This window comes from Rhinolophus sinicus, linkage group LG02, assembly GCF_036562045.2.
Source record: "Rhinolophus sinicus isolate RSC01 linkage group LG02, ASM3656204v1, whole genome shotgun sequence".
Lineage (NCBI taxonomy): Eukaryota > Metazoa > Chordata > Mammalia > Chiroptera > Rhinolophidae > Rhinolophus > Rhinolophus sinicus.
The window spans coordinates 110,426,198-110,450,920 of NC_133752.1; the positions used below are offsets into that span (position 1 = coordinate 110,426,198).

At 49.7% G+C, this 24,723-nt stretch overlaps 1 protein-coding gene across 39 annotated transcripts in view; it reads right to left on the bottom strand.

Annotated features, from left to right (window-relative positions):
* The window catches only part of CACNA1C (calcium voltage-gated channel subunit alpha1 C), a 727,463-nt gene that overhangs the window by 57,132 nt on the left and 645,608 nt on the right, over positions 1-24,723 (bottom strand). For 13 of the 39 annotated variants that reach the window (XM_074325148.1, XM_074325146.1, XM_074325149.1 and 10 more), the window contains 5 exons: positions 24,292-24,493; positions 22,596-22,754; positions 21,881-21,991; positions 3,639-3,722; positions 2,972-3,055 (listed from right to left, as the gene is read on the bottom strand). In XM_074325148.1, the coding sequence (XP_074181249.1) occupies positions 2,972-3,055; positions 3,639-3,722; positions 21,881-21,991; positions 22,596-22,754; positions 24,292-24,493 (640 nt within the window). The remainder of the gene's footprint in view (positions 1-2,971; positions 3,056-3,638; positions 3,723-21,880; positions 21,992-22,595; positions 22,755-24,291; positions 24,494-24,723) is intronic. The other 26 variants (XM_019757254.2, XM_019757266.2, XM_074325159.1 and 23 more) reach the window with 5 other exon arrangements.

Below are 24,723 nucleotides of genomic sequence, written 5' to 3' on the forward strand. Positions count from 1 at the left end.
GTGCTACAGTCTCTCCCAATCACTAGTGCTTTACAGTTTACATAGAGTTTGAAAACACATGCTCTTATTTGAGCTTCAAAGCACAGTGCCATAAATACCATCATATTCCTTTGACAGGTGAGGAAGCTACATCTTCTACAGGAAGAAGAAGAAAGACTCAACAACCTGCCCGCTTTGACTTCACATCTAGCCCTCTCTTCCTTTCCTACCCCACCTTCCTGCCGGCTGATGTTACATTTGTTCCTTTTGTTCAGAAGCCTTTAATTATCTGGGAAGGGGAGAAAGTGGCCCAGAAATAAGTGCTGGGTCTCCAGATACTTCCCCTGGCTCTCCATCACACACATTGTCCCCACTGAATCTCTGCACACCCTTCGGTGTGACTTCTCACAAGTCTGGAGGAGTGAGGAATACCCGCATGTGGGATGAAGGCAGGTGAGGAGCAGTTAGGGTGCATTAGAATTCCAAGGGGGGTGGCTGATGAAAAATTTTTTGTTTAGAAAATGAGAAAATAACCCCACCTATGATTATTTTAAATATAAATTACAGAATGTAAGGGCTGAAGAAATTCTGCCCAGTGGAGTACAGAGAGGGGGACATGTGAGATGCATGTTTATCTAAGGGCATCATGGATTAAAGAGATAGGAACCCTGGCCCAGGGCAAAGTGAATTAACTGGCTACACCGGGAGGCCTGGATTCCACTGTGTGGCACAGAAGGCCACTTAATCTCTCCACCATCACCTTTAGCATCAGCAAATTAGGGATGAGAATTCTTGCCTGTCAGATTCACAGGGTGGTTCAGTTACAGGAGATGAATTCAAGGGTGAATTGTAAATAGCAAACCACTTACAAATGGAGAGCTCTGCCTGATGATTTCATGCTCCTTTCTTGTCCTGTACCTCATTCTACCCCCAACATAGCCACTTTTTCTGTAGAAATTTTATACCCTTTTGCTTTGTCCTTGTTTTTCTTTTAAAAACCAATAATTTGGGAGAAATGGTAAGCTGAGTGTTGATGTGAGTGGGTCCTGCCAATAGTGAGAACCCCAGCGGACTCCCTGGGACGGCAGTGGGTCCTATCTGCATGCAGGGAGCAGCTTACTGTCACCTTCCTGCATTTTCCTGCTACCAGGCTCCAAGTCCCTCGCATAGATTCTCATGCAGATCTGCAGTGCTGTCTGAGAATGACACCCTTGGAAGGCAGGCCCACTGCTCCCTTCCCTATGCCCCTCCGCAGTACGCCTCAGCTGAGAGCGCTGCAGGGTGCGAGCTGCCTGTGCTAAGGCTCTGGCCATCACATGCGCCTGTGTAACTCACTTTGGCTCTGAGATACAGCTTAGGCCTGTCCAGCCTGCGAAACTAGGAGTGTGCTCAGGAGTGTGGGGCAGGGTGTGAGGGGAGGAGGGCACAGAGCATGAGTAGGAAGACTGATTTTTTTTTTCATGACCTATCACTTACTGGAAGAAGACAAAGGAGAGTGTACACACACACACACACACACACACAAACCCACACACCATGAGACAAAGGTGACTCGGGGATGTGGGACACAGGGACAATGGAATCTCGAACTGCAGAGGAGCAGGGAGGGTGCAAAAGGTGGATGGGGGGACGTATGGAAAGCATGACGGCCTCCCTCCAATGTCTATCTGCTGGGAGAGGAGCAGACAGGGGCTTTGGATCAGGGGAATCAGGCAGATAAAATAACATGTCAGTTCAACTGGTTGGGAGCAAAATATGGATGCAGAGGGGAGGGCAGGACACAATCGGGAGATGGCAGTTTCAAACATCTTAGATAAAAACCGTACAGCGTCTGCTCCGTGCTGTTATTCAATGTTTCAGTGCATCAAAGGTTTGTGCAAACATTACCAGTCTCATAATTAAGGTAAAATAACAACAGAAAAATTAAACAATACATGTTAAAGACTGACCGCAGAGGGCTGGCCTATAGATAAAGAGAGAAGGTTTAAACATGCCAGGTAACGGAAAGACATGTGCAGGAACCGGTAGGAACTGTATAGGAGGAGGCAGCTCTTGGGAGAGGCGGCAGGGGGCCTTGCAGCGCAGGGCCTGGGGTTCTGTCTGAGGCCAGGGAGCCAGGCCGGGTGTGAGGGGGGTGGCAGTGGGGACAACCGGGCTGGGGCAAGTTGGTTCTCTGGGCAGGTGCATGTGGGAGGGAGGTGCTCCTGCCCCAGCCAGAGGGGAAAGCACCCCCGGAGAGCTCCGGGTGGGTCACCCAGACACCTAGCTCTTTGGCCACTCTATGAAGAGGGGTGCATGCAGGAGTCTGAACATGGCTGCTTCTCTTCTCTCCCAAACAATCTTGGAGGGCTGCTGACGTTACATGGGTTGGAGCCCTTTCAATGTGAATGTAATGGGCCGCGCCTTGAGCTGACGGTGCAGGCAAAGCCGGAGCCTTAACTCCAGTGTCCCACTTTGAGAGGTTCCTTTCCAAGGTAGGTGGGTGGGAAGGCAGGAGAGGGAGCAGCAGTGGTCAGGAGGTGAGGTGGGGGGTGAAGGGAGGTTTGGGTCCCTGCCCCAGCAGCTGCCCAGAAGTTGTAACTATCCCTTGGTTTTCTCAGTCCACGATCCCCATAGCTGCATTCTCCTATACAGTTGAGTCATGCCAGGCTGATTATAAAAGGAGAGAGAAAAAGATGCAGCAATCAAAACTTAAAAGGAAAGTTTTAAACTTAAGTTTGTTTTAAAATTAAAACTTAAAACTTTAACTCATTCCAAAGTTAAAAATAAATAAATAAATAAAATGTCAAAATAAAGCAACAAGAAAAAAAAATCCTTTAAACCAATTTAAACAAACAAACAAAAAAACTAAATGAAAATAAGGAGGTGGGGAGGAGAAAATAAAATGAAGGATAAAAAAACAAAACAAAACAAAACAAAACAAAAAAACCGGGGAAAGACAATGAGTGTTAGCGCAGGCACGGACAGTTCGGGACAGACGCCATGTACTTACGTTTACCTCGGTGATTGCTATATCAACAATGCTACCCACAACAATCAAGGCGTCAAATGTATTCCATGCATCACAGAAATAGTGCTGCATGGGGCAGAGAAGCCGAGGAAAAGAGAGGAGAGAAAAAAAAACCAACAACAAAGGAGAAAAACAAAACAAAAAGGAAGAGGAGAAATGAAAAAAACAAAGCATGAAAGAAAGGAGAGAAGAGAAAAAAATGAGAAAAGAAAGAGGTTACGTGGGTATATTAAATACTCTCTTACCACTCTACAGTTCTGGCGGCTCAAATCTGGGTGACCTGGTTTTTGCAGGGTGGAGAGGCCTGACAAAAGCTGGGTTAGTTCAAAGGTTACGCTGGGCTGTGGTCACCTTGGGAGGGGCTCAGGCAATGTCCCTCGCCTGCTCCCTCCACTCGGCTCCCAGGTCCTGGGCCCTGCACAGTGGGCTGAGCTGGGACTAGTGGAAAAAAAGGAGGAGAAGCTCCCACTTTTTTTCCCTCACAGGACGACGGCAGGTTCAATAAAAAGCATGACTGGAAGGGGGTAAAAACAGGAAATTAAATAAAATAAATAAAAGGAGGTAAAGAGAGAGAGTGTGAGAGAGCGAGCGGAAGCAGAGGAGCAGAGGAAGAAGGAGGAGGGTTCCTGGGGGGCAGAGTCATACTCACATTAGTCTCACTGAGAATGACGTCAATTACGCTGCCAATTACGATGAGGAAGTCAAAAACATTCCAGGGATCACTAAAGTAACCCTACACAGGGGGGCAGGCGGGGCAGGATTAAAAAGGAGTGTTAGACAGACACGAACAGAGCAACGTCGCCACCAGAACCACTGTCCGCACCTCAGTGTTGCTGCTGGAGTTCCAAACACCCTCACCGTGGCCAGGAGCCCAGGGCCCGGGGAGAGAGGGTGGCCAATGCTCCTGTCCTGTCTTCCCAGGGCCACACAGCTCCCCTTCCTCCAGACTCACCACCCTCCTGCACAGAGGCCCTTTCTACTTCCCAGCAGGGTAGGAGCGGGCATGGGGCAGACAGTGTACGCTGCAGTGTTGCAGGGTTGTGTCTGGACTCTTCAGTCCGCATTCAGCATCTCCCACACCCCCAGTTCTCTTCCATCAGAAGGGCCTGTCTGGAGGGAGCACAGGTGGATGACCCCTTAGAAGAGAATGGGCTGTGGTCTCATGGGTGATCTGGGAACTAACAAGAAGCAGTCAGAGTGGTCCAGAAGGATGGCCCAGAGGTGACTCACGTAAAGCTCAGCGAAAACAAGGGGACCATATCATTTAATGATACCCATAAAGCTGGGCTCTGTGAAGATAGAACCAGAAGTCACCCTTGTCCCAGCACTGGACAGGCTCCAGTATTTCCAGGGGCAGCTTTGTCCTGGCAAAGCCTTTCCTAACTGAAAGGAGACAGAGCCCAGGTCAGTGTCAGTTTGGTCATGCAGGACATGGCCCTACACAGTGCTCTCGGGGTATCTCCTAAGCACCTGCCCCAGGCTCCTTTCCCAGCATCTCCATTCTGATACAGCGTCCCACTGCCATGCAGATGTCACCAACGTGAACAAGGTTGTCAGAGCCCTTCCTGAGACCTGGACTGATAAGTGTCATCTGGGTAGAGAGTTTGGATTGGGATGCAGGCTTCTTAGGAAGGAGTGCCATGGAGGAGAGGTTCTGGCACAGAACGGGAAGACAGTGTCCCGGCTTCACCACTTTACTCTGCATGCATGGGATTTTTTTGTTTTTCACCATATTTGGAGAAGGGAAGAGATAAATGTTTTTGAAAGATTTTTTTTGCAATACTTGGACAACTGGTCAACCCAGGGATAGGCTGTCCCAGACTCTTTAGTGGATTCCAGGAGTCCTGGGTGGGTGCACTCTGTACAGAGAGTGGACCATTTGCCTGTCTGAGAGGTGTGGGAGTCTAGAGAGCAGTGCTGTGGGCTATCTGCTCACAGTTCAGGAAAACCCAGGAACAGGGCAGCCACATTCCCCATGGGTGGAGTGGAAAGGACCTAGTCCTAAAGATATTTGTCTTCTTTAAAAAAGAACATTTGCTCCTTCAATTTTTAAGGGAATGTCTGCAAAGGGGGCAAAACATGGCTGGAGCACATTTACTCAGAGGGACCAGAATTTTCCTATTCTCTGAGCCACTAGTTGGCCTCCAGAAGATGGAATTCTAGTGATTGGCAAGTGGGTATGAAAGCATTAGGGTTCCTCTGAGAGTTTCCCAGATCGCTCTCCCCAGCTCTCTACAAGTCTGCCAACTCTCCCTTTTTATATTTTACTCACAAGAGCCAAGAGTCTGTGTTCTTCCATTTCCTCCTGGCTCTATCCAGCTCCCTTAACTTCCCCACTTCCCAGCCATGCCCTCTTTCCAGAGGGATCGCAAGACATGCTGTCCTAGGGCTGTTATTCTTAGTGTGGGAGGTCAGGTCACAGGGAAAGGGGACTCTCCGTTCCCAGGCATTTCTGCCAAGAGAAAACAGAAGCGCCACCGGAGACTTTGGACAGCGGCCTGGGGAAGCAGGGGTTGGCTAGGGCACGGGTTAGGTGAGGGTCAGCTTGGAATCATGGCTTTCTTGTTGGCTTCTCAGAATATTTTCTGAGTATACTAGAGCCTTTGAGGCAGAGAGAGACCTCTCTCTCCCATTTAAGTCACATGCTCTGAGCAGGAAACAACGAATTATCTTTCAGGTTGTCAGATATCATTCTCAGGGCTAATGGAGAACGATGATTTTGAAGGAAGGGAGGTGAAGAGTGAAGACCCCAATGAACTATAACTATGTGTGTGCTTTAAAATTAGGTTTTAGAAAACACTAGGGGAATATCTCTAGAGAGGAATACCATCTTTGTGGGTCAAGCTATTTCAGAAAGGAAGTGGGGGAGGGGTGCTGTCGAGGAAGAGAAAGGAGAAAAACAGGAACCAGAGTAGAGTCCAGGATGCTCAGCATCTAGCCTAGAAAACGTGGTAACAAAACATGATTTGGATGTGGGGGCAGGAGGAGAGGAAGGAAGGTGGAAAGCTCAGGGCTCAAGAAAGGAGGATGAGTTGGGGTCTTTCATCCACCAGAGACCTGAAACAAAATGGGTGAGTGGGCCTTGGTCTGCAACACCTCTGAGAGGAGGAAAGGGAAAGGAAGAGAGGCAGAGAGCAGGCAAAGGAAAGGTTAACACACAAGTTAATCAGCTGGGGAGCACCAGGGGATGGGCTGAGACCTAAAGGGACCCTGTCAGCCTCCTGGCTGTGCATCACTTGTCACCCTTCCTCCTGGGGCTCTGTGAGCACATGTAGATGGAAGGAAGCACAATGCCGTCAGCTTCTCCACCACGGCCCTCTCCCATCCCTTCATGGCTGCCACTGGGTTGGCTGGGCTGTGGAGACTCATGCCTCATGCTTCGTCCTTGCTCTCTGCAGGCTGTGCTCTTGGAGGCTTTTGACTAACTTCTCTGGCCTGTAGCAAGGTGCCTGGTGGGCCCAGTGCCTGGGCCTCCACCGGCTGCATAAACCAACCAGTGCCCTTGTTGCCAAGAGCTCCTGTGGACACAGCCCTGAGGAGATTTGCATGTATCTGGAACGCAGGTGTGAAGGAGCATGGTTGCCGGGGCTGGTGACAGGATCCCTTTAAGAGGCAGCTTTTAACCCTGACCCACCCAGCCACCTTCCCACCCCTCTGTCCACAGCCCATCAATCCTCCAAGGAGGAGCACGAAGACGGTTTCAGATCCAGCTCCCAGGTTAGCCTCTTCCTCCCACCCATTCCACACCCATTCCCAGAAACAAGGCTGATAGTCCCTTCTGGAGTGTAAGACCTTAGTGTTCTTTCTTTTAAAAGGAGGGCACAGCTCACAGTGGTGGCCCATGCAGGGATCAAACTGGCAATGGTGTTATTAGCACCATGCTCTCACCAACTGAGCTAACGGGCCACCCCGACCTTAGTGTTCTCTGACTCATTCTCGTTCTCTCTCTCTCCCGTTTTTGCCCACTTGCTCATTTGATCAAAACCGTGGGTAATGGGGGATTTAGGAGTGTAACAGAGGGAGGAGGACGGGAAGAAAACCATAGCTCTTTTTCTCTTACAAGTCAGTGTGACCTGGAGCCGCCTCAACCCGTCACGCCTTTCCCTGCTGACGGGCCCCAAGTGGTAAGGTAGCAGGCAGGGTCAGGGAGAAGGTTTTCCTGGCTCTGCCTGACATGGTGAACCAAACCTCTTCATGCCCGACTCCCCGGAGCCACGCAGGGCTGACTGTGCAGGAGGGATGGCGCATTCAGGGCTGGCAGCCGCTCCCTCTCAGGCCCTACACCCTGCAGAGGTGGTGGAGGGCCTCTGCCTGGCCCTCCTCAGGAAGGTCACGTGCCCGTCCCCCGAGGCTGGCTGGCAGCTGTCCTGTGACCTGCAGTCACTTACAGCCTGGGCAGAAGCCGTTCTCTTGAGCGCTGCTGCCCCTCTAGCCACGGGCTGCCGTGGGCTGAGAAAACGTAGACCAAGTTGATATTAGCGTCAGCAAATCATGACTAGGAAGGAAAGACTGTTGCAAAAGTATCATGTGATGCATTTCGCATGCACAAGTATTTTGGATTTTCCTCTCTTTTGGATTATCTGTGCCCTGACTCACCTCCCTAGCAGGTGCTAGTGCAAGTTGAAAGAGGCAGCATAGTAGCTAAGAGCATGATCTCTGGGGGTAGGGTGTCTGGGTTCAGATCCTACCTCTGGCACTTATTAGCTGGATAACCTGGAGCAAATAACTTAACCACTCCATGTCTCAGTTTCCCCACCTATAAAATGGGGTTATGGCGAGGATTAAATGAGCCAATAGCTATAATGCGCTTAGACCTGAGCCTGGTTGAAGTAAGCTCTAAATAAGTATGAGCTACTGTCATGGTTACTAGAGGTGATCTGTTAAGTAGGGTTCACAGGTTTAGTTCTGGAGGTGGCACTGAGCAGAGGGTATGGCTAACCCAGGTGTGTGGAAGGAGGAGGGAGGAGGCTGAAACTTCTGGAATCCTGAGCTCTCCTTTCCTGTGTCTCTATGGCCCTTTCTGCCTTTCTTGAGTCACTACTGAGTAATGTGACTGTCTTGAGATTCTTGAATGAAATCTGGCTGGTAGTATTTTGAGATTAGTGACAGTGTGCAAGTTGTCATGGTTAACTTTTGTTAGGCTCAAGTTCATGTAGACAGTCAACTGCCAGGTTCTGAGAAACCACTAAGCCTACAGGGGGAAGACCCAGCTCCCTCTTCTCTGCCTAGAGGGCTGTGAAGAGAGGAATGAGTGGCCGAGTGGGTCTGTTTTCCAGTCTGATCCTGGAAAGCAGGGCTGCAGTGGGAGAGGTGGTAGGCACATGCCTTTGCCCTTGAATTCTGGATTCTTAGCTCCTTCGCTGCCCAGAGCAGAGGTCGCTGCTGTGGTCATCTCAGAGGCAGCACAAGCTTTAAAATGGGTTGGTCGTAAGAAGAGATTCATAAGAAATCCTGCACACCTAGGATTGTGTTGTGTATTCTTAGGAATTTTGAGGCAAAGGTTATTTTGCTGCCATTACTTGGTTTTTCCCCTTCTCTGTTCCTTCCTGCCCATCGTCAGTCTCTATCAGAGAGAAGGTGAAACAAAGGCTCACAGAGGAGGTGACTGGGCTTCTGATAGGGAAGTGGACTCTGGACTTTCGGTCTGTCTGGGGGCCTCTCCCCCGAGACTGTTCCCTTCCAGGGACACACAGGGCCCCAGAGGGCCCAAGTGGGAGACCTGAGCTGAGATTACAAGCAGCTGCTGGGATTGAGACAGAGAGTGGGAATGGACAAGGGAAGGCGAGGGAAGGAAGAGTGTCTGAGAGAGAGGGAAACTCAACTGCCAAGAGATAGAGATGGCAGGAAAGCGAAGGAATTACAGAAATCACACGAGAAGAAAAAGATGAGAAGGGTATTGATGGAAAAGTTTACTCAAGGTAGAAGCCACAGGAAAGGAGAAGAAGGAAAAGAGTAAAGACTGCGCAGATGGTGGAAAGTGGAGAGAAGCAGGAAAAAAGGGGTGGGGGAGAGACAGAGAGAAGAGAAGAGGAGAGGAGAGGAGTATGAGAGGAGTTGGGGCAGATGGAAAGTTCCCAGAGTAGGCCCAGGGCCTCTGAACTGACACTGCAACTCAAGAAAGCAGCAGGAACCCACAGAAGCTGGAGGAGGGGGTCAAGGCCATCTGGGGGAGGCAGGGCCTAAAATGGGAGAGAGGGGGCAAAAGATGGCTTATAGGTCACCCAGGGAAAGAGAGTAGAGCCCCTGCCTGTGAGGGAGTGTGGCGGGCAGCTGTGCAGGGGCACTGGCTGGTGAGTGGGGAAGAGTGTCCAGTTCCTGGACACATGGTCTTTCCCGGGGTCCTGTGGAATGGAGAGATGGGGGAGCTGAATGCAGCGGGGATGAGGCAGCAGTGGCCGTATCTCAGTGTGTGTCTGTGAAGAGTCGATCCCATGGAACATGGGACACAATGGTAACTGACACCAAGCAGAGATAATATAAATTGTATTACATTGGATGTCATTTAGGCATAACAGTAATCATGGCAATTAGTGGTGTCTAATGGAGAAGGCATAACTGGACCACACAGCTGCTCCTGGCCCCAGCCGCCTGGGAGGTAGCGAGGATTTCTACTTTCCTGTGTTAGCTCCCACCCTGTGATGTGTTCATTCAGCCGTGCCTGGAGGCTCACGCTCCCTTGCTGCATGGATCGCCTGGGATGGTGGGGACAAAGGGCAGGAGCAGGTAGGGGATGGGGCAAGGGAGCAGGCCCTTGCCTCTGGTGGTGGTGGTGGTGATGGGGGCTGCTCTCGAAATTGCTGGAGGACTGTACACTTTGGACTGGATGCCTTCTGCTCTAATTCTTCTTTGGAAAATTAAGCTTTTCCCTCCCCAGGAAAGTTTCAAAGGCCTCTCGTTCATTTATTTATCTTACCAACACGTAATGAGCGCTTACTGGGCGCCTGGAATTGCATGGTGTGGGCATACAGACACCTGCAGTCTTCCCCACTGGGAGCAGAGGACAACTGGGGTTGTTGACTAAGCTTCTATTGGGGACCTCAGGAGGTTCTTTCTGCACCTCGGCTTGCCCCTGAGTAGACGGCAGGCGCTTCATGCTGGGGATGCCCTGGCTCCTGTAAAGGACTCCGGTCGGGCAGGGTGTGGATGGGTACATCGTGGGCTGGGGCATGGCCAGCAGACGCACTGTGGTGTATGCAGGTAACTTTAAGTTCAGAGGAACATGTGAGCACTCTGCAGGAGCAGGGAAGGCAGAGATGAGGCAGCGGCGGGAGCGGGCGCACGAGGAGAAGCAGAGGATGAACTTGGAACTACAGCAGCCCTCTGTGGTCTGCCTGCCTCAAATTCCCTTCTGCCAAGTCCCGCCGGCCTTGGCTCTGGGAGAGCATTCCAAACCCAGATGCAGCAAATCTCATCCCATTGTCTCCGTGCCCCTCCTGACCTAACGGGCCTACCTCTCCTTAGTGAAGGGGCAGGTGTGACCCACTGCGATCATGATAGCCAGCTACCTGCACCCACTTAAGGGAACAAAATGTGAACGAAATGAGAGACTGCCCTCACTGGCAGAGGGCCTTGAGTTGTGCAGGCACATTACCATAACTTCCGCTTCCTTCCTGTCCAATGGGAATACTCACGCCCTCAGACGGTTTGGGGGGTTATTTGGGTCCATACATGAAGTGCTCGGTGCCTGCTGGTGGCTGTGATTGTTCCTATTACTGGTGCTGTGGTTTGAGCCCTGGCTGCCTTCCTCCTGCATCATGGAACGCCCCTCCCTCCCCTGCAGCAGTGGTTGGGAGCCACTGACAGCGCCGCAGGTCTGGTGGGTCAGGGTAACCCAGCCCCGCAGGTTTGGGGATCCTTCTATCCCTTCCAGACTTGGCAGGGTCCGGTCTCTTTCCCAGTGGCAGGAATGGAGATGGAACCAGTGGACTTTCCCACTGGGCTTCTTTATATGGTGGGAATAATTTTCTATGTTAAATAATTAAATGTAATAGCTTATACTACCCTTCCCACACAAGGCTTTACGCAAGTCATATAATTATTTTTTATCATTCATGTGACTTTAAAGCTCTCAAGCACCAGGCAAGAAAGAAACCTGTCACAATGTTGCAAAAATATGCAAATACCTGGGTACAAGAGCAGGCGGGGATCCCCCCTGACAAAGCCCATTTGTGCCTGTCTCCGTGTACTGCTCCATCAGGTGCCCTGTGGGCATTCGACAAATAAATAATAATCGGGGTAATGCCCACACACCAATCAGGCTGCTGAGAAGCAGGCAGGAGCTCGGCCCCACGCAATGCCCGCTTCGACTCAGGACTGAAGCTGGTGGCTGGTGGGGGTGGGCTGAGTTGTTCTGGGTAGTCCCCTTACTGCCTCCCTTCCTTCTCTTTCCTACTTATTGGAATGTGACGTATACCAGGGGTGCCAAAAAATGTACACAAGCGGACACTTTGGTCAGCGTTGCTCAAGCAGTAGTTCTCCGTAATCAGGTGTCTGGACGCTGATGGTAACCACTTTGAGCCCCTCTTGTAATTGCAGAAGTCAAATGTGACTTGTATTCATCTTTTGTTATCCATATATATTGAGTATTACAATTTTAATACAGTTTTCCTTTCTTAAAATGTGAATACATTTTTTTTGGCACCATCTGTATGTGCTGAGTTTCTGGGTTGAGGGGGTTCCACTGATGGTGGGAGACACTGGTTTCTTAATAGTTGGGATAAATAGGTTTCAAGGAAAATTAAGTAACAGGCTGAAGGAAGTCCTACCTTAGCCTCCAACCATGGTTCTCAGTGCACTGCCCTCTAGGGGTGTTTGGGAACCTGCGGGGCACCACTGTGATTCAGTGGGGCAAAAGTGGCCTTGAGGATTGAGCGGGTGAGTCCAGCAGGGGATGCTGTTTGTGGAGGCCAGCCCTGGTTTTCTCTCATTCAGGTGACATTTACAGAGTGCCTGATGCTACCGGGTGCCACTGTGCTAGCATCTGGAGGGATAGAAAGATAGGTGAGAGGCAGTCCTGCTCAAAGACTATCCAGAGCTTTCCTTGATTCTTTTCCTCACCCTCATATCCACTTCACCATCAGATAAAGTCACGACTCTGCCCACCTCTCTCCCTCTCTACTGCTGTTACCTGCATTGCCAGGAATAGGCTTTAACTGCCACCTCCCTCCCCTCCCCGCCCCACACCAGTCCATTCTTCACTAAGCAGGCAGCATGCTGGTTCAAAACCACAATCAGATTATATAATGCCCCACTTAAGGCCTCTGCTCCCTGTGGTTTCTGAGGGCAGTCAGAGCAAATCCACACCCCTTACAGGTCCCAAGGGCCTGCATGCTGGGGCCCTGCCTACCCGTCCTTTTCCCTCACTGTTCTCAGTTCCCAGAAAAAGCTGAGCTCACCCTTGCCTCAGGGCCTTTGCTCTTCCCTCTGCCTGAGATGCTCTTCTTCTGGCTCCTGTTCAACCTCCAGGGCTCAGTTTAACTGGCACCTTTCTGACCATTTCCCCCAGCATAACCCTTGCCCTATTCTGCAATCACTTTGTTTATTGGCATTTCTTGCGCTGCACCATGTGCCCTGTAAAGATCATCACTGAGGTGCCCAACAACTACAGAAAGAGGAAATGGAAAAGCCGTGCTAATAAGTGGAAGGTACAAAGGAGCATGTTCAATTCAGTATAAAGGAACATTCCCCAAAGAGCTGCCTCTAGAGACAGGGAATCTCTTATGGCAGAAAGTAGAGATGTCTGCATTGATGGAAGGCCAATGATCTCATAGTGATTTCTGACAGTAATATTCTGACTCTCTTTTCCTTGTTCTCTAGTTCTATAATTCTCATTCATTCATTCATGCATACATGCATTAAACTTTCTCTGAATGCCTCTCATGGGACAAGAAAATGCATATGAAGCAGTTTCTGCCTTGGAGGAATTTAGCAATCGAATTTTTGTCTCCACAACTTGCAAGTCTTCCATTGCAAGGGTGTGTGTGTGTGTGTGTGTGTGTGTGTACATACACATGAACAGGAGAGTGTAGTAAGCTGTTGTTTCTCTTTCCTGAGCCCACCTAGCAGGTGACTGTCTCATCCCCTGAAAGTACCTGTCACTTCAGATTTGGAAAGGAAATTCAGAAGGTGTAGGCCAGTCTAGCAGAACATCGGGACCAAAGACAGAATGGGTGAATGAGAGGTACGGGGAGGTAAGGGGCTTCAGAGGAGGTAGAGACAGAGCAACGGAGTGACTAGTATTAATTTCCATAGAGCTGTTACTTGAAAATGGCTTGTTTTTTATTTTTGTCTCGGATTTGCTTATAAGAAAGAAAATGCACACTTGCTGAGGACCCACTGAGTGCATTTCAGCTTGTTTGCATTTGTTGTTTCAATGGGGGTGTAGTTAAAAGAGCTTGGTTTGTGAATCACTTAAACCTGCATTAAAATCCCATAAAAACAACAACAAAAAAATTTGGCTGTTTGATTTTGGACACATTACTTAGCTTTTCTCAGAACTTTGGTTTCCTAAAGACCATTTTACTTGTCTTATGGATTAATTGAGATAACAAATGGAAAATGTCTAGTGTAATGTCTGATTCTTCAAAGACACGATATATATTACTTCCTTCCCCCCCTTTTTCTGAATGTTACTTAATATAAGGTGTAGGAATCGATACAAAATGGGTTAATGCGTTTATTCACTGCTTCTTTGTAAGTGGGAATAGGAGTACCAGGCTGAATAGCAGGTTTTCTAAGGGTGAATGAGATGGTGAACTGGGGCGTCTCTAACGTCCAAGAGTGGATCAAGGTCAGGGAGGTCTGTTCTTAAAATGGCAACCCGCCGGCCCAGGCTCGCCAGCCTGCTCGCAGCCACTGGTGCCAAGTGTCCCTGGTGCAAAGCACACTGCCTGGTACATCGGATGCTGAGTACAATATTTGTGGGGCTGTTGGTTAATGTTAGCCTGAAGCAAGACATTGGCCAAATACCATATACGCCAGGAGTTCTTGAAATAAATAATATGAAGAACGACAAGGTCTAGAGACAGAGAAAGAGAGTAAATGGTGAAAAACTGGGCTCAAATCCGGCAAAGCCCAGTGATGGGTGGCATTAGTCACAAGAAAGTGTGAGTATAGTTTTAAACGTTTGTAGCACGGTTTATGCTGTGTCTCCAGACAATCCAACTGCAAGGATGCATTAAGATGAGCCTTGAAATTATATTACAGTGTTAGGCAGAAATCTAGATGAAGAGATAGAATAAATGAGCTCAGGATGAGAGATGACAGAACACGAGAGGTCGAGTTCCTTTTGTCTTGAGTTAGCTGGGTGCAAACTTCCCAGGCTGAGGGGCCCTGCTGAGCGCACATTCCTTCTGGATGGCACTTTCCCCAGGAGGCTTAGTGACTTCCCAGAAATTGCTATAGTCTGAATATTTGTCTCCCCCCAAATTCACATGTTGGAATCCTTACACCCAATGGGACAGAGTTAGGAGGTGGGGCCTTTGAGAGGTGATTACACTATGAGGACGAAGCTTTCAGGAATGGGGTTAATGCTCTTATGAAAGAGATTTCGCAGCTTCCTCACCCTTCCTACCACGTGAGGCCCCAGTGAGACGGCATCAGCTATGAACTCGGAAGAGGGCCCTCAGCAGAGAATGCAACCACGCTGGGGCCTCGATCTCACACTTCCTGCTTCCAGAACCGTGAGAAGTAAGCTACTCAGTCTATGCTGATTTGTTACAGCAGCCCGAATGGACTAAGACAGACATGATCTCACCATAGTCTGCTAAGCCAGTCTTCCTGCTTCACAGAGAAACTGAGGCATGGAAAGCACAGTGTGTGTACGAACTAAGTGCCCTATCTGCCCAGCCACAACTCATTCAAGGTGATACTGAGGTGGGAGCGAGGCTGCCTTGTTTTCAATCTACCAGAATTCTCTTTGTGGAATCTGGTGGCAGTCGATGATTAAGCACAAAAAAAAAAGAAAAAGACAAAGAAAAAGAAAAAAGAAGTAACATTGGCTCTGTAAAAAAATAAAGCCTCGCCAAAATTATTGCATCATGCAGAAATGTATGGCACCATTAAAATTGTTTGAAGGGGGAATTATTGGTGAATGGTGCAGCAAGAGCCAGAGGTAAAGTTGGAGAGAAAGTGGACTTTAGTAGGCAATGTGATTATCTGGTAAAAGCAAACTAGGTTTCTAAAAGATCCTCAGCTTTCAGAAAGAGGCAATGGCCCCAGTTTGCATCCTTTCCTGCCACTCATCTCACTTTCCCCTTTTTTCTCCTAGTCCTTTACAGGCTCTAGAGAAAATTTCTCTCCACAGCTCCTGGAAGAGTATGTAGAAATCAGAGTGTCTCTTGGCCGTGGGAGGGAGCCCAGGCCAGATGGAACCCTGCTGGCAGGGTCTTCCTGGCCCTCAGCTGCTGTGCTGGTGCATTTAGAGAGATTCTGGCCCTGCTATTCTGCACTCCATCTGCCCAGCTGCCCCGGGGCCCTATGGGTCCCTCAGAGCCTTGCTGGCGGCTGCCAGCCCCTCCTCCTGGGCTGATCAGGGGTTTCTCCTACACAGGTATATGCACCCCTTTCTCCTGTGCCTCTGCTTCTGTCAGAGTTGGCAATATTTCAGATCTTATCCTGTGGCGTGCGACACGCTGACCTTCTTTGGGGGACAGAGGGCATAACGGATTTTGGAAGTTAATGAAATCCGTAGTCCAAATACGACACCCTGGCCTGAGTAGGAAAGTAGGCCGGCTCACAGTTGGTAAAGACCATTGATCTTCCCAGGGTCAGACAAGCAAATCTGCCCCTGGACTTGGTGCTTGAATCATCGGCTGAGGTGCTTTCTCAGTTTCTTCACCTGCCTGGTGAATGTCAGGACGCTGGTCCCTTTCCCAGGAATAGCTCGCTCATGGAGGACAAGAAAATGTCTAAAACAGTGGGTCCATGCCTGAACAAGTTGGACCCTCAGCCTCAGAAGCTCCCTTCGCATCTGTACAGGGCATGAGTGCCCGAGACACCCATGGTGGGTGTCCTCACCCAGCATGGGTGCCCCTGGAGAACCCCAAGCTGGCCGGAGGATGTGGACCATGATGACCTCAGGTCGTGTGAGGGAAGCTGTTCGCCAAAAGGAAACCAGATGCTTGATCTTTGAGGAAAGAAAGTCCTAGACAGGGATAAAGCTGACAGAGTAGACTGAGGACTCGGGCTGCAGAATTTCTTTGCAGACAAACTGCTCTTCCTGAGAGCCCATTCCCGCTTTCCTGCTGACTGTCCACATGTGAAGTCACAGCCCCCACCAGCCCGTATCTGTCCCTTCTGCCCCCAGCCCAGTGAAAAGAAGGGAGCTAGTGATGACTGTTCCTTCTTGACCATAATCTCAGGGAATCCCCACGCGCTGCTCACTTAGGCAGGGCAACCATCCTTCCTGAAAACAGCACAGTATGCAGAGCAAGGATGGCTCTGGGGCCACTGGCACCCACAGGATCCTCTGCACTCTAAGGTGCAGTTAGAAATAAGAGGAAGGCTGCCTTTGCGCATGGGAAGCCCAAGGCCAGCAAGACTGCCTCTCAGGCTCAGAGACCTTCAGGACACAGAGAGACTGCCCTGGCTCGAGCATGCCACAGTGCTGGCCACTTAGAGAGCCTCCTGCCTCTTCCTTCTCACAGCTCCATTGCGATTATGTGGGTGAGAACTGAGCTAGGCTGAGCCCAGTGAAGGCGAGGCCAGCGGGCAGGGCGAGGATGCCGGCTGGAGCCGGCTGGGGAAACAATGTGGCTGGAAGTCTGGAGCCCACCCTGGAAGTGGTGTCAAAGCTATCAGTCTCTGTCCAGCAACTGGGATGTGCAAGGACAAGGTTCTGCATTCTGGGGAAGGGTTGGGTCAGAACAAGGTAGGGGCTTAGGGAGCTCAGATTTTAGTTTCACTGGGGCACCAAAATGCTAACCTCAGTCAGCAAAATGGGAACCTCAGTCAGAAGTCCAATGGACTGGCTGCACCAAGCCTCACCAGGGACGGCCACAGCAGCAAGACCAATTCCAAACCACACCTGCCAGTATGCTCTCTGCTTTCCTTAGGTCCAGCTCAGGAACTGGGTGGGAAAGGACACACAGGGAAAGAGCCTCAGCACTTGCAACTGACAGGGAATGAGGTAATCCAGGGATGCAGGGAGCAGTGACCGAGTCAGGAGAAAATCCATACTGGGGCCCCAAGGGCAAGAGACTGTCTTATTCTGTCAAGAGGGCTTCCACTATCGTGAGTCGATTTCTGGTAGAAAATCACCAGCTGGAGAAAGAGGAGGGAGGATGAGATAAACCATCTGGCTTCATGAAGCCAAAGCAGCTGGGCAAAGGAGCCAAGTCAGATAGATAGAGGATAGCAGAAACTGCAAATGTCATGGGAAAGAAGCAGTGTCTAGAGAGCTGGGCTGCCCTATATAGCAGCTGCCAGCCACATGTGACCACAGAAATTTAAATTAATTAGAATAAATGAATTAAAACATCAATTCCTCATCTACACTAGCCACACTTCAAGTGCTCCATAGGCACAGGAGGCGATTTCAGAGACAGGGCATAAGGAACATTCTCATTATTGCAGAAAGTTTCATCGCCAGTGCTGGGCCGAGGCCTCACTTCCTCCCTTAGGTTTGAAATGCCTTCGGGCCCTCGTTTTTCCTGCAACAGGGAAGTGAGCCCAAGCGAGGCTTCCGTTGTTCTTATTCAAGGAAGCTGGGGGCAGGAGGGTCAAGGAGTGTTTTCACTTTGGTTCTATTCACCCCTCTGGACTGTTCTCAAGCTGGGAGAAAGCTGAAAAGAGAGGCCAAGGCTTTGATGACAGAGAGCTGCCAGGGTCAAATCCCCTCCAGCATCCGCCCCTTGGGGAGGTAGGAACTAGGAGGCAGTGAGAACTGGGTGCTCCCTGAGCAGGCAGCAGCCAAGGGGAATGAGGGAAATTTGAGAAATAGCAGCCCCTGCCTTTTCACCCCTCCATGAGCCACAGGCAGGCCTACGGGGAGGAGGAACGCCAGCGGGGACTTTCTACGTGGGTGAGCTCCTCCTTGCCTGGGCAAACCCACTTCCTCTGCGGCGCCTGCCCTCCTTGTCCTTGCCGAGTCATTGTCAGCAGCAAATCCCAGACAACTCAGTCACATCGTCACTCACTCTGGTACTAAAACCTGTGCTGACAGTGGAGTGTCTGTGACTGGCACCACTTCCGGAACCAGGCTCCTGCCTCGCCCTCCATGTGATGTCAGAGCTGCCCAACTGGGCTGAAGCCTTGGGACCACTGGGACATCCTGTTGGCCATAAAGGACTTGTTGGGTGGCTCCCTTTTCTCCTGCCATTCTCACCTTGGGTAAAGGGCAACATGGAGTTTTAATCCAGATTGTATTGTCTATGGGTCAGTTTGAAGAGAAATGTCATCTTTATATTAATATTAGTATCGAGTTATCCAATTCATGAACATGATATGTTTTTCCATTTGCTAAGTTTTCTTTAATGAAATTTTATAGTTTTGTCTGTAGAGATTTGAGACTTTTTTTTGGTTAGAATTATTCCTAGGCATTGGATGTTTTTCAGTGCGTATCATAAAGTGTATTTTAAAAATATTTTTCCATCTATTCTGATAAATTTCAGTTCATTATAAGAAGACAATCCAGCTATTTAATTATTTTCAGTCCATTCTAACCAAAAGTTTTTCATGCTGATCAACTTGATCTTGCACAATCATGTAGGATCCAGGTGCTATCTGCTTATCTTCAAGGTAGGTGTTCAAATCAATTCTACTATCATCTATTCCACTCTTCCAGACATCACTGCAGATCTCTGAGGTTATTGCGGGGGCTGAATTTCTCTGAACTGGTTTATATTCACTCATAGGTTTTTTTTTTTTTTTTTTTTTTTTATGTATTTGGAACAGAGTGTGAATTTAAGGAGTGGGGCAGTTGAATTTGGGGCAGGGACTTACTTGAATAAATTCATTTTCCATAAAGTGGTGAGGACAGATAGAAATGAACTTGGGAACACCAGTCACCATGAAGACAATGAAAGAATGAAGCAACAGTACAAACTGACCAACCAACTGACCAACCAGTTAACCAATCGACCAACCAACCAATCACAGAGATAGAGAAGAAAAGTGGAGCAGTGACAACTTTAGATAACTTCTCTTTGGCTATGACTAATGTCAATCAATCTTCAATATCCTTGCTGCCTAACTGTCCTTTTACAGCTAATGCTTCCAAGTGCAAATCCACTCATATCACACTTAAACAATCATGCCAGTGAACGAAAAGGTGCCGAGAGAATCCCAGTTAATGGGGAGATATGAGAACTGTTTTGTATTTCAGGTCACCGTTAGAAGCCCTGGTTCTTGGGCCAGATTCAGCTGCATATTTCTACCGGGCTTCAAATAGTTTCTGGTTTGGTGTTTCACCTGGAAGTTTTGGGGATGCTTTTCCCAGAGTCTGTTCCTTAATTAAGAACATAGCTTAATGAGAATCCAGGGAGCCCTGCTCTCCCCAACACTCCTCCCACCTGGTTAACCCACTGTGGCCAGCCAGTGACCTTCACCCCTCTATTGCCGGAAGTCACAGAAAAGATCCACTTTCCTTTCTCTTTACACCACAGACTGACCCTGGTGGGTGGAATGCAAATACTCCAGGATGGCTCTCTTCCTGCTTTGGGAAGAGTCTCTCTTATTTTGCTCACCCCCTCACACTAGAAAACTAAGAAGTGAGGAAAGTAGGAGGCACTTTGTGGTTTAGACTACCACAACTGGCTACTGCCTGTGAAACTGGCTTGTTCCTACATCTGCAGGATTTAGGGAGAGTGTCTTTCAGGTAGAGACCCCTGCGGGTGTCAGTTTTATTTGCTTCTTAGGGCAGGTTTGCTCCAAACATCTCCTGTGCTCATGAAACACAATTCAGGAAGTCTCCTGCAGGGCTCTGCAGACTGCATCAGACATCATCAGAAACACATCTGAGTCAATTGTGAAATGACTCAAAGCTTTGAAACATTTAAACCATATGTCTCATTGAACTAGGTGGAAATGATGCCAGTTTCCCTGTTCGAGATTGCCATCTGAGATTGAAGCTCAACTTGGCAATGACCCTGAATTCCTAGCCTTGCCTGGTCATGTGGTGGCTGTGAAACTGTGAGCATTCCCGGGCCATGCGGCTTGGAATAGGACCATTGGTGGGCAGAGGTACTATAGGCCCTACAGTGGTGGCCAGGGACACTCAGCAGTTTCTCTAGGCCAGAACAAAACTTATGCCCCTAAATAGGACTTGGTTTGGAAGGGAAAGTGAAAAGAATATATTTGCTGCCCTGAAGGAAGTAGGAAAACACCATTATTATCACCAAATGACGTTCATTAGGAGTCTTAGCCTCTGAAAATTAGCCAAGATCCCTAGGCATTCTTTGAGTGAGAGGAAGAATCAGCACTATAAGAACATTGTTTGTCTTATCTTTAAACTCCATCAAATGTCTTTTCCTTCTTTCTGAAAAGTACCCAGCAGAACACTTGATGTGGAAAGATGCTAACGGCTCAGTGTGGTGGAAATTACATTGACTGTAAAGTCAGAGGTGTTTGATTCTATTCCCAGTTCTGCCACTTAGCAGTGGTGTAATTAATATTACACTTAATTACTCTGAGCTTCATTTTCCTCTTCCCTAAAATGGGGGTGTGAATACCTATTCTATAAGGGTGTTTTGAGGATTACATTCAATGAGGTATGTGCAGCACATGGTAGGTTATCAAGAAATGTTATTTGAATATTAATTCAAAGAAGGTGATGGATAGCTTGTTAATGAACATGGATCCAACAGCCAAGGAGCACTTCCACCCCACCCTAATTAGTCCTGGGACAAGTAAAAGTTTGAATAAAAACGGAATATATGGCCAAGGACTCTTCCTTATGTTGATCTGTGTTGCATCTGGGAAAACTAATAAAGGAGGGGAAGAGAAGTTTCAGAAAGCTAAAGAGGTTGTCTCAAGTCTGTAATGATACAATTCTCTTAGAACCAACTCTTTCTTTCTCATTGCTCTGCAGAAGGTGTTGTAGCAGCCAGAGGTAGCCACTGGGTTGCTATATACCCTTCCTCAGGGTAGCTGCCCTTGTGAATCCGAGGCCTGTGGATGGCAGTGATTCTGACCTGTCCTCCTGGCGGAAGATGGAAGGTGCTGCTCAGACCAGCTGGCTCTTCCATTATCCAGAATAATGGAGCTGGTTAGGGAGGTTTACCAGGGTTATCCAGATAATCCAAGGTGACAGGTAATCCAGGCTTTCCTACCCTGCCTCTTTCATCCAACAATCTACTCTTCTGTCCCACCCCTCCCCCCCTTTTTTTTGGAGGAGCTGCTTACAAGGAGCAAAGCACAGACATTTGCAGGTAACTTCTCTTCCTGTACTGGCAGCTGCAAGGGAGCAATTACGTAGCTGCCCAGCTGGGAAACAGGGGGCCCCCTCAGGCTGGAACACTGAGACCTGAGTAAACCCAGCCCTGGCTGAACTTTTTACAATGAGGTTGGTCTGTGCGGCTGATGAAAAGGGAGGAGTGGAGAACAGATGCCTGAGTGGATTTGGGGGGTTGGGCGTGGAGAGGTTTGGTTTGTCGGTCTACGGGCATAGTTTCTTCTAGATTATGTACTGGGGTGGGGCAGAGACAGGATGGGGAATGGGAAAAGGAGGACCGTGGTCTGCCGCCCCTGGAAGGAGGAGCTCAGCTCGGGAGGGATGTGCTTCCTGTACATCCCAGCCGCAGCCCAATCTGGGCAGATGTAGGAGTTGGCGTCATTATCACCAGAGAAGACATGGTCCTTCACTGACCACTTCTGCCTCTCGCCTGGCGCTCCCACTCTCCTCTCCGCCATCCCTCTGGTGCCTGCAGGCCGAAGCCTGTTCCCAGGGCCTACCTTGGGTTTGAAGGCAATGAGCTTCAGAATCATCTCCACAGTGAAGAGGCCAGTGAAGAGCATGTTGAGGATGTTCATGGCGATTTTGAACAGGCAGCTCTGCCCGTAGTGCTGAGGGCGGGAGGAACTGTGAGAAAGAGGCAGGGACCTGCACTCCTCACCACCCTCATCTCAACGAGTATCTTCCCTGAACCTAGTTCCGGAGGGCCATCCATATCTCCGTGGGCAGTCCAGCGGCCTCAGGAGAACTAACAGGCTCTTCCCTCCTCTGTCATCTCTGGAACCAGAGGTCGGCAGAGTTCTACGCTCCTGCTTTGGGTTATGACACCGTTATGGAGAACCCTGGTACTCAAGAATGCTCCGGCATGAGCTGACCTCCCTGAAGACAGATGGATGGAGAACCAACCTCCACACGCTGCACCTCGCTGACAGTAACGGGCACTTCAAGCTTACCATCTGCTCTCCATTCCCTACCCCCTCTCCATTTCCTCAACTCAGGGGACTCTGGAGTCTTTCCTAAGGCCCCAGAGAGGAGCGCGTCTTTGAGAAGGGTCCCTTGTCTTCATCTCAGAGGAGAGGGCAGCTCTTCTGGTCTTTCTGCCTCCTCTGGCCACCAGGAAGGTGGCAGAGCAGAGAAGACCGTGCAGCTCTTTTACACTCCATCTCCTCCCATAGCACTGTCCCCCATGCAGGGACCAGGGCCCCCTGGACTGACCTGCATGGCCAAGCAGATGGTGTTGAGCAGGATGAGGACAAACATCAGGTACTCAAAGTAGGTGGAGTTGACCACGTACCACACTTTGTACTGGTGCTGGTTCTTGGGGATGTACCTCCTCAGGGGCCGGGCCTTGAGGGCGTACTCCACGCACTGTCGCTGGGAGGGAAATGGGGAGAGAGGAGGTTTAGTCACTTGGATGGTGTGGGGGTGGCAGAAGACTGTGGGATGCAGATGAAGCTATATACCTGGGGGTAGGGGTCTCTGGGAGTCAGAGAATAATCTATTGCTCTAGCTCACTTGAGATGTTATTTGAACATTGTTTGGGTTTCCTGTCACTCCCTTAATCAAGGAGAGAATCTCCTCTAGTTAATCTCCTCATCAAGATTAGTCAAGGAGTGTGTATCTCCTTTCTTTCAGCTCAGTACTGCCTGGTATACTGCTGACACTTAGTTGGCATTTGATAAATACTTGCTGCTTGACTGATAGTTGGTCTCTCATTGATAATTTCCTACACCACACACTCTCCTTGGGGCCCTTCCCTCCTCAGATTTCCTTTCCTGTCTGAAATCAATCTTCCTTATTTACCAGTGTCCACAGATCAGGAGACACAGGTCATGGGTAGGGGATGAGATCTTGGGCTGACTAGATTTTTTTTTGGCTCCAGCACAGATTTAGTTCATTTCTCAGCACTGTGCCCAGATTCCCAACTCAGGAACCAGGGGTGGGGGGCTGGGGGGGCAATGCAGGCTCTTCTCTTACCCTCAGCCTACACGCCTAGTCTCTAAGCCTGACCCATCTTACTTCCTCCTATTCTCTCTATCTCTACTATCATTAACCTGATAGTAGAGGAGGGGCTATTCATCTCTCATCTACTTTCTAACTGGCCTCCTTCTTTCTGGTCTTACTTCCAACCCAAAGTCCATACGGTAGCCAGAATAATGAGTTTAATCCTAAGACTTTGACATCAAAACTTGTGAGGGGTCCAGCTGGCTTAAATGGGGCCGAGCTGAGCGTCTGTACCATGCTCCTTTCCATAAGCAGACCTGATGTGGCTCACAGGCAGGGATATATTTCCCCATGGACTCTTTCCATGGGAGAACCTAGCTGAGGAACTGACCTTGGTGACTGCCGCCAGAGCCCAATGTAACAGTTGCACCGACAAGTCGCCAGCTCTTGTTCATAGGCTCACAGAACATGCCACGGCACTGGGCATGACTATAGCACTCCTACTTAAGCCTCTATCCTGGCCCCACCTTATGCACAGGCCTCTGGGTTGTGCTTAAGAAGCCATTTAATAGTGGTGTTCTAATGCCGTGCCCTTCCTCAACCCCCAAGCTCTCACTCCCTCATCTTCTAGTTCCTTTCCTCTTTCCCGTGGTGCTAACCCACATGGGCCCTTTCTAACCTGTCAACTTCTAGATGGGGCAGAGGATTTTCCCCAGTCTGTCACACAGTCTCCTGAAGTAGAGGCTTAACTAATACTCGTTGGCGGAATGAAGGCATTCGCCAGGTCTGGGATCTGCAGGGATTTGCGTTTCTTTTGCTCAGGCTCTTCCAGAGACTGGGGGCCCTGTTGTCACTGACGAGCAGACAGGTGATGTCTTTTCTGGGGGCGCAGGCCGCCCGCGGCTCCTGGTCCTCAGCGGCCCCGCTGTCCCTCACCGCCTTGCTCCTCTGCTCCCTGGGAAGCTACCTGGTTCTTGTCCAGCTCGCAGTTCTTGTACTCCTGCTCCCCCTGCTCCTGGAAGGTGACGATGACGAAGCCCACGAAGATGTTCATCATGAAGAAGGCGATGATGATGATGTAGATGATGAAGAAGATGGAGATCTCCACGCGGTGGTTGTAGATGGGGCCTTTGTCCTCGGTGTGGGAGTCGATGGAGCGGTACAGCAGCCTGGAGGGGGGACAGGCCCACACAGGGAACTGGAGACGCGGGGTCACCTCGGGGAATGGTGCTGCTGAGGCTCCCAGGGGGCCTGGACTCAGGGCTGCTGCAAACAGCCCTACGTCAGGAGTCAGACGGCCTGGGGTCAAGTCCAGCTCTGCCGCTTACTGGCTGAGGGACCTTGGGCAACCTCTTTCAGCCTGAGATTCTTCATCTATCAAATGGAGACAATAATTCCT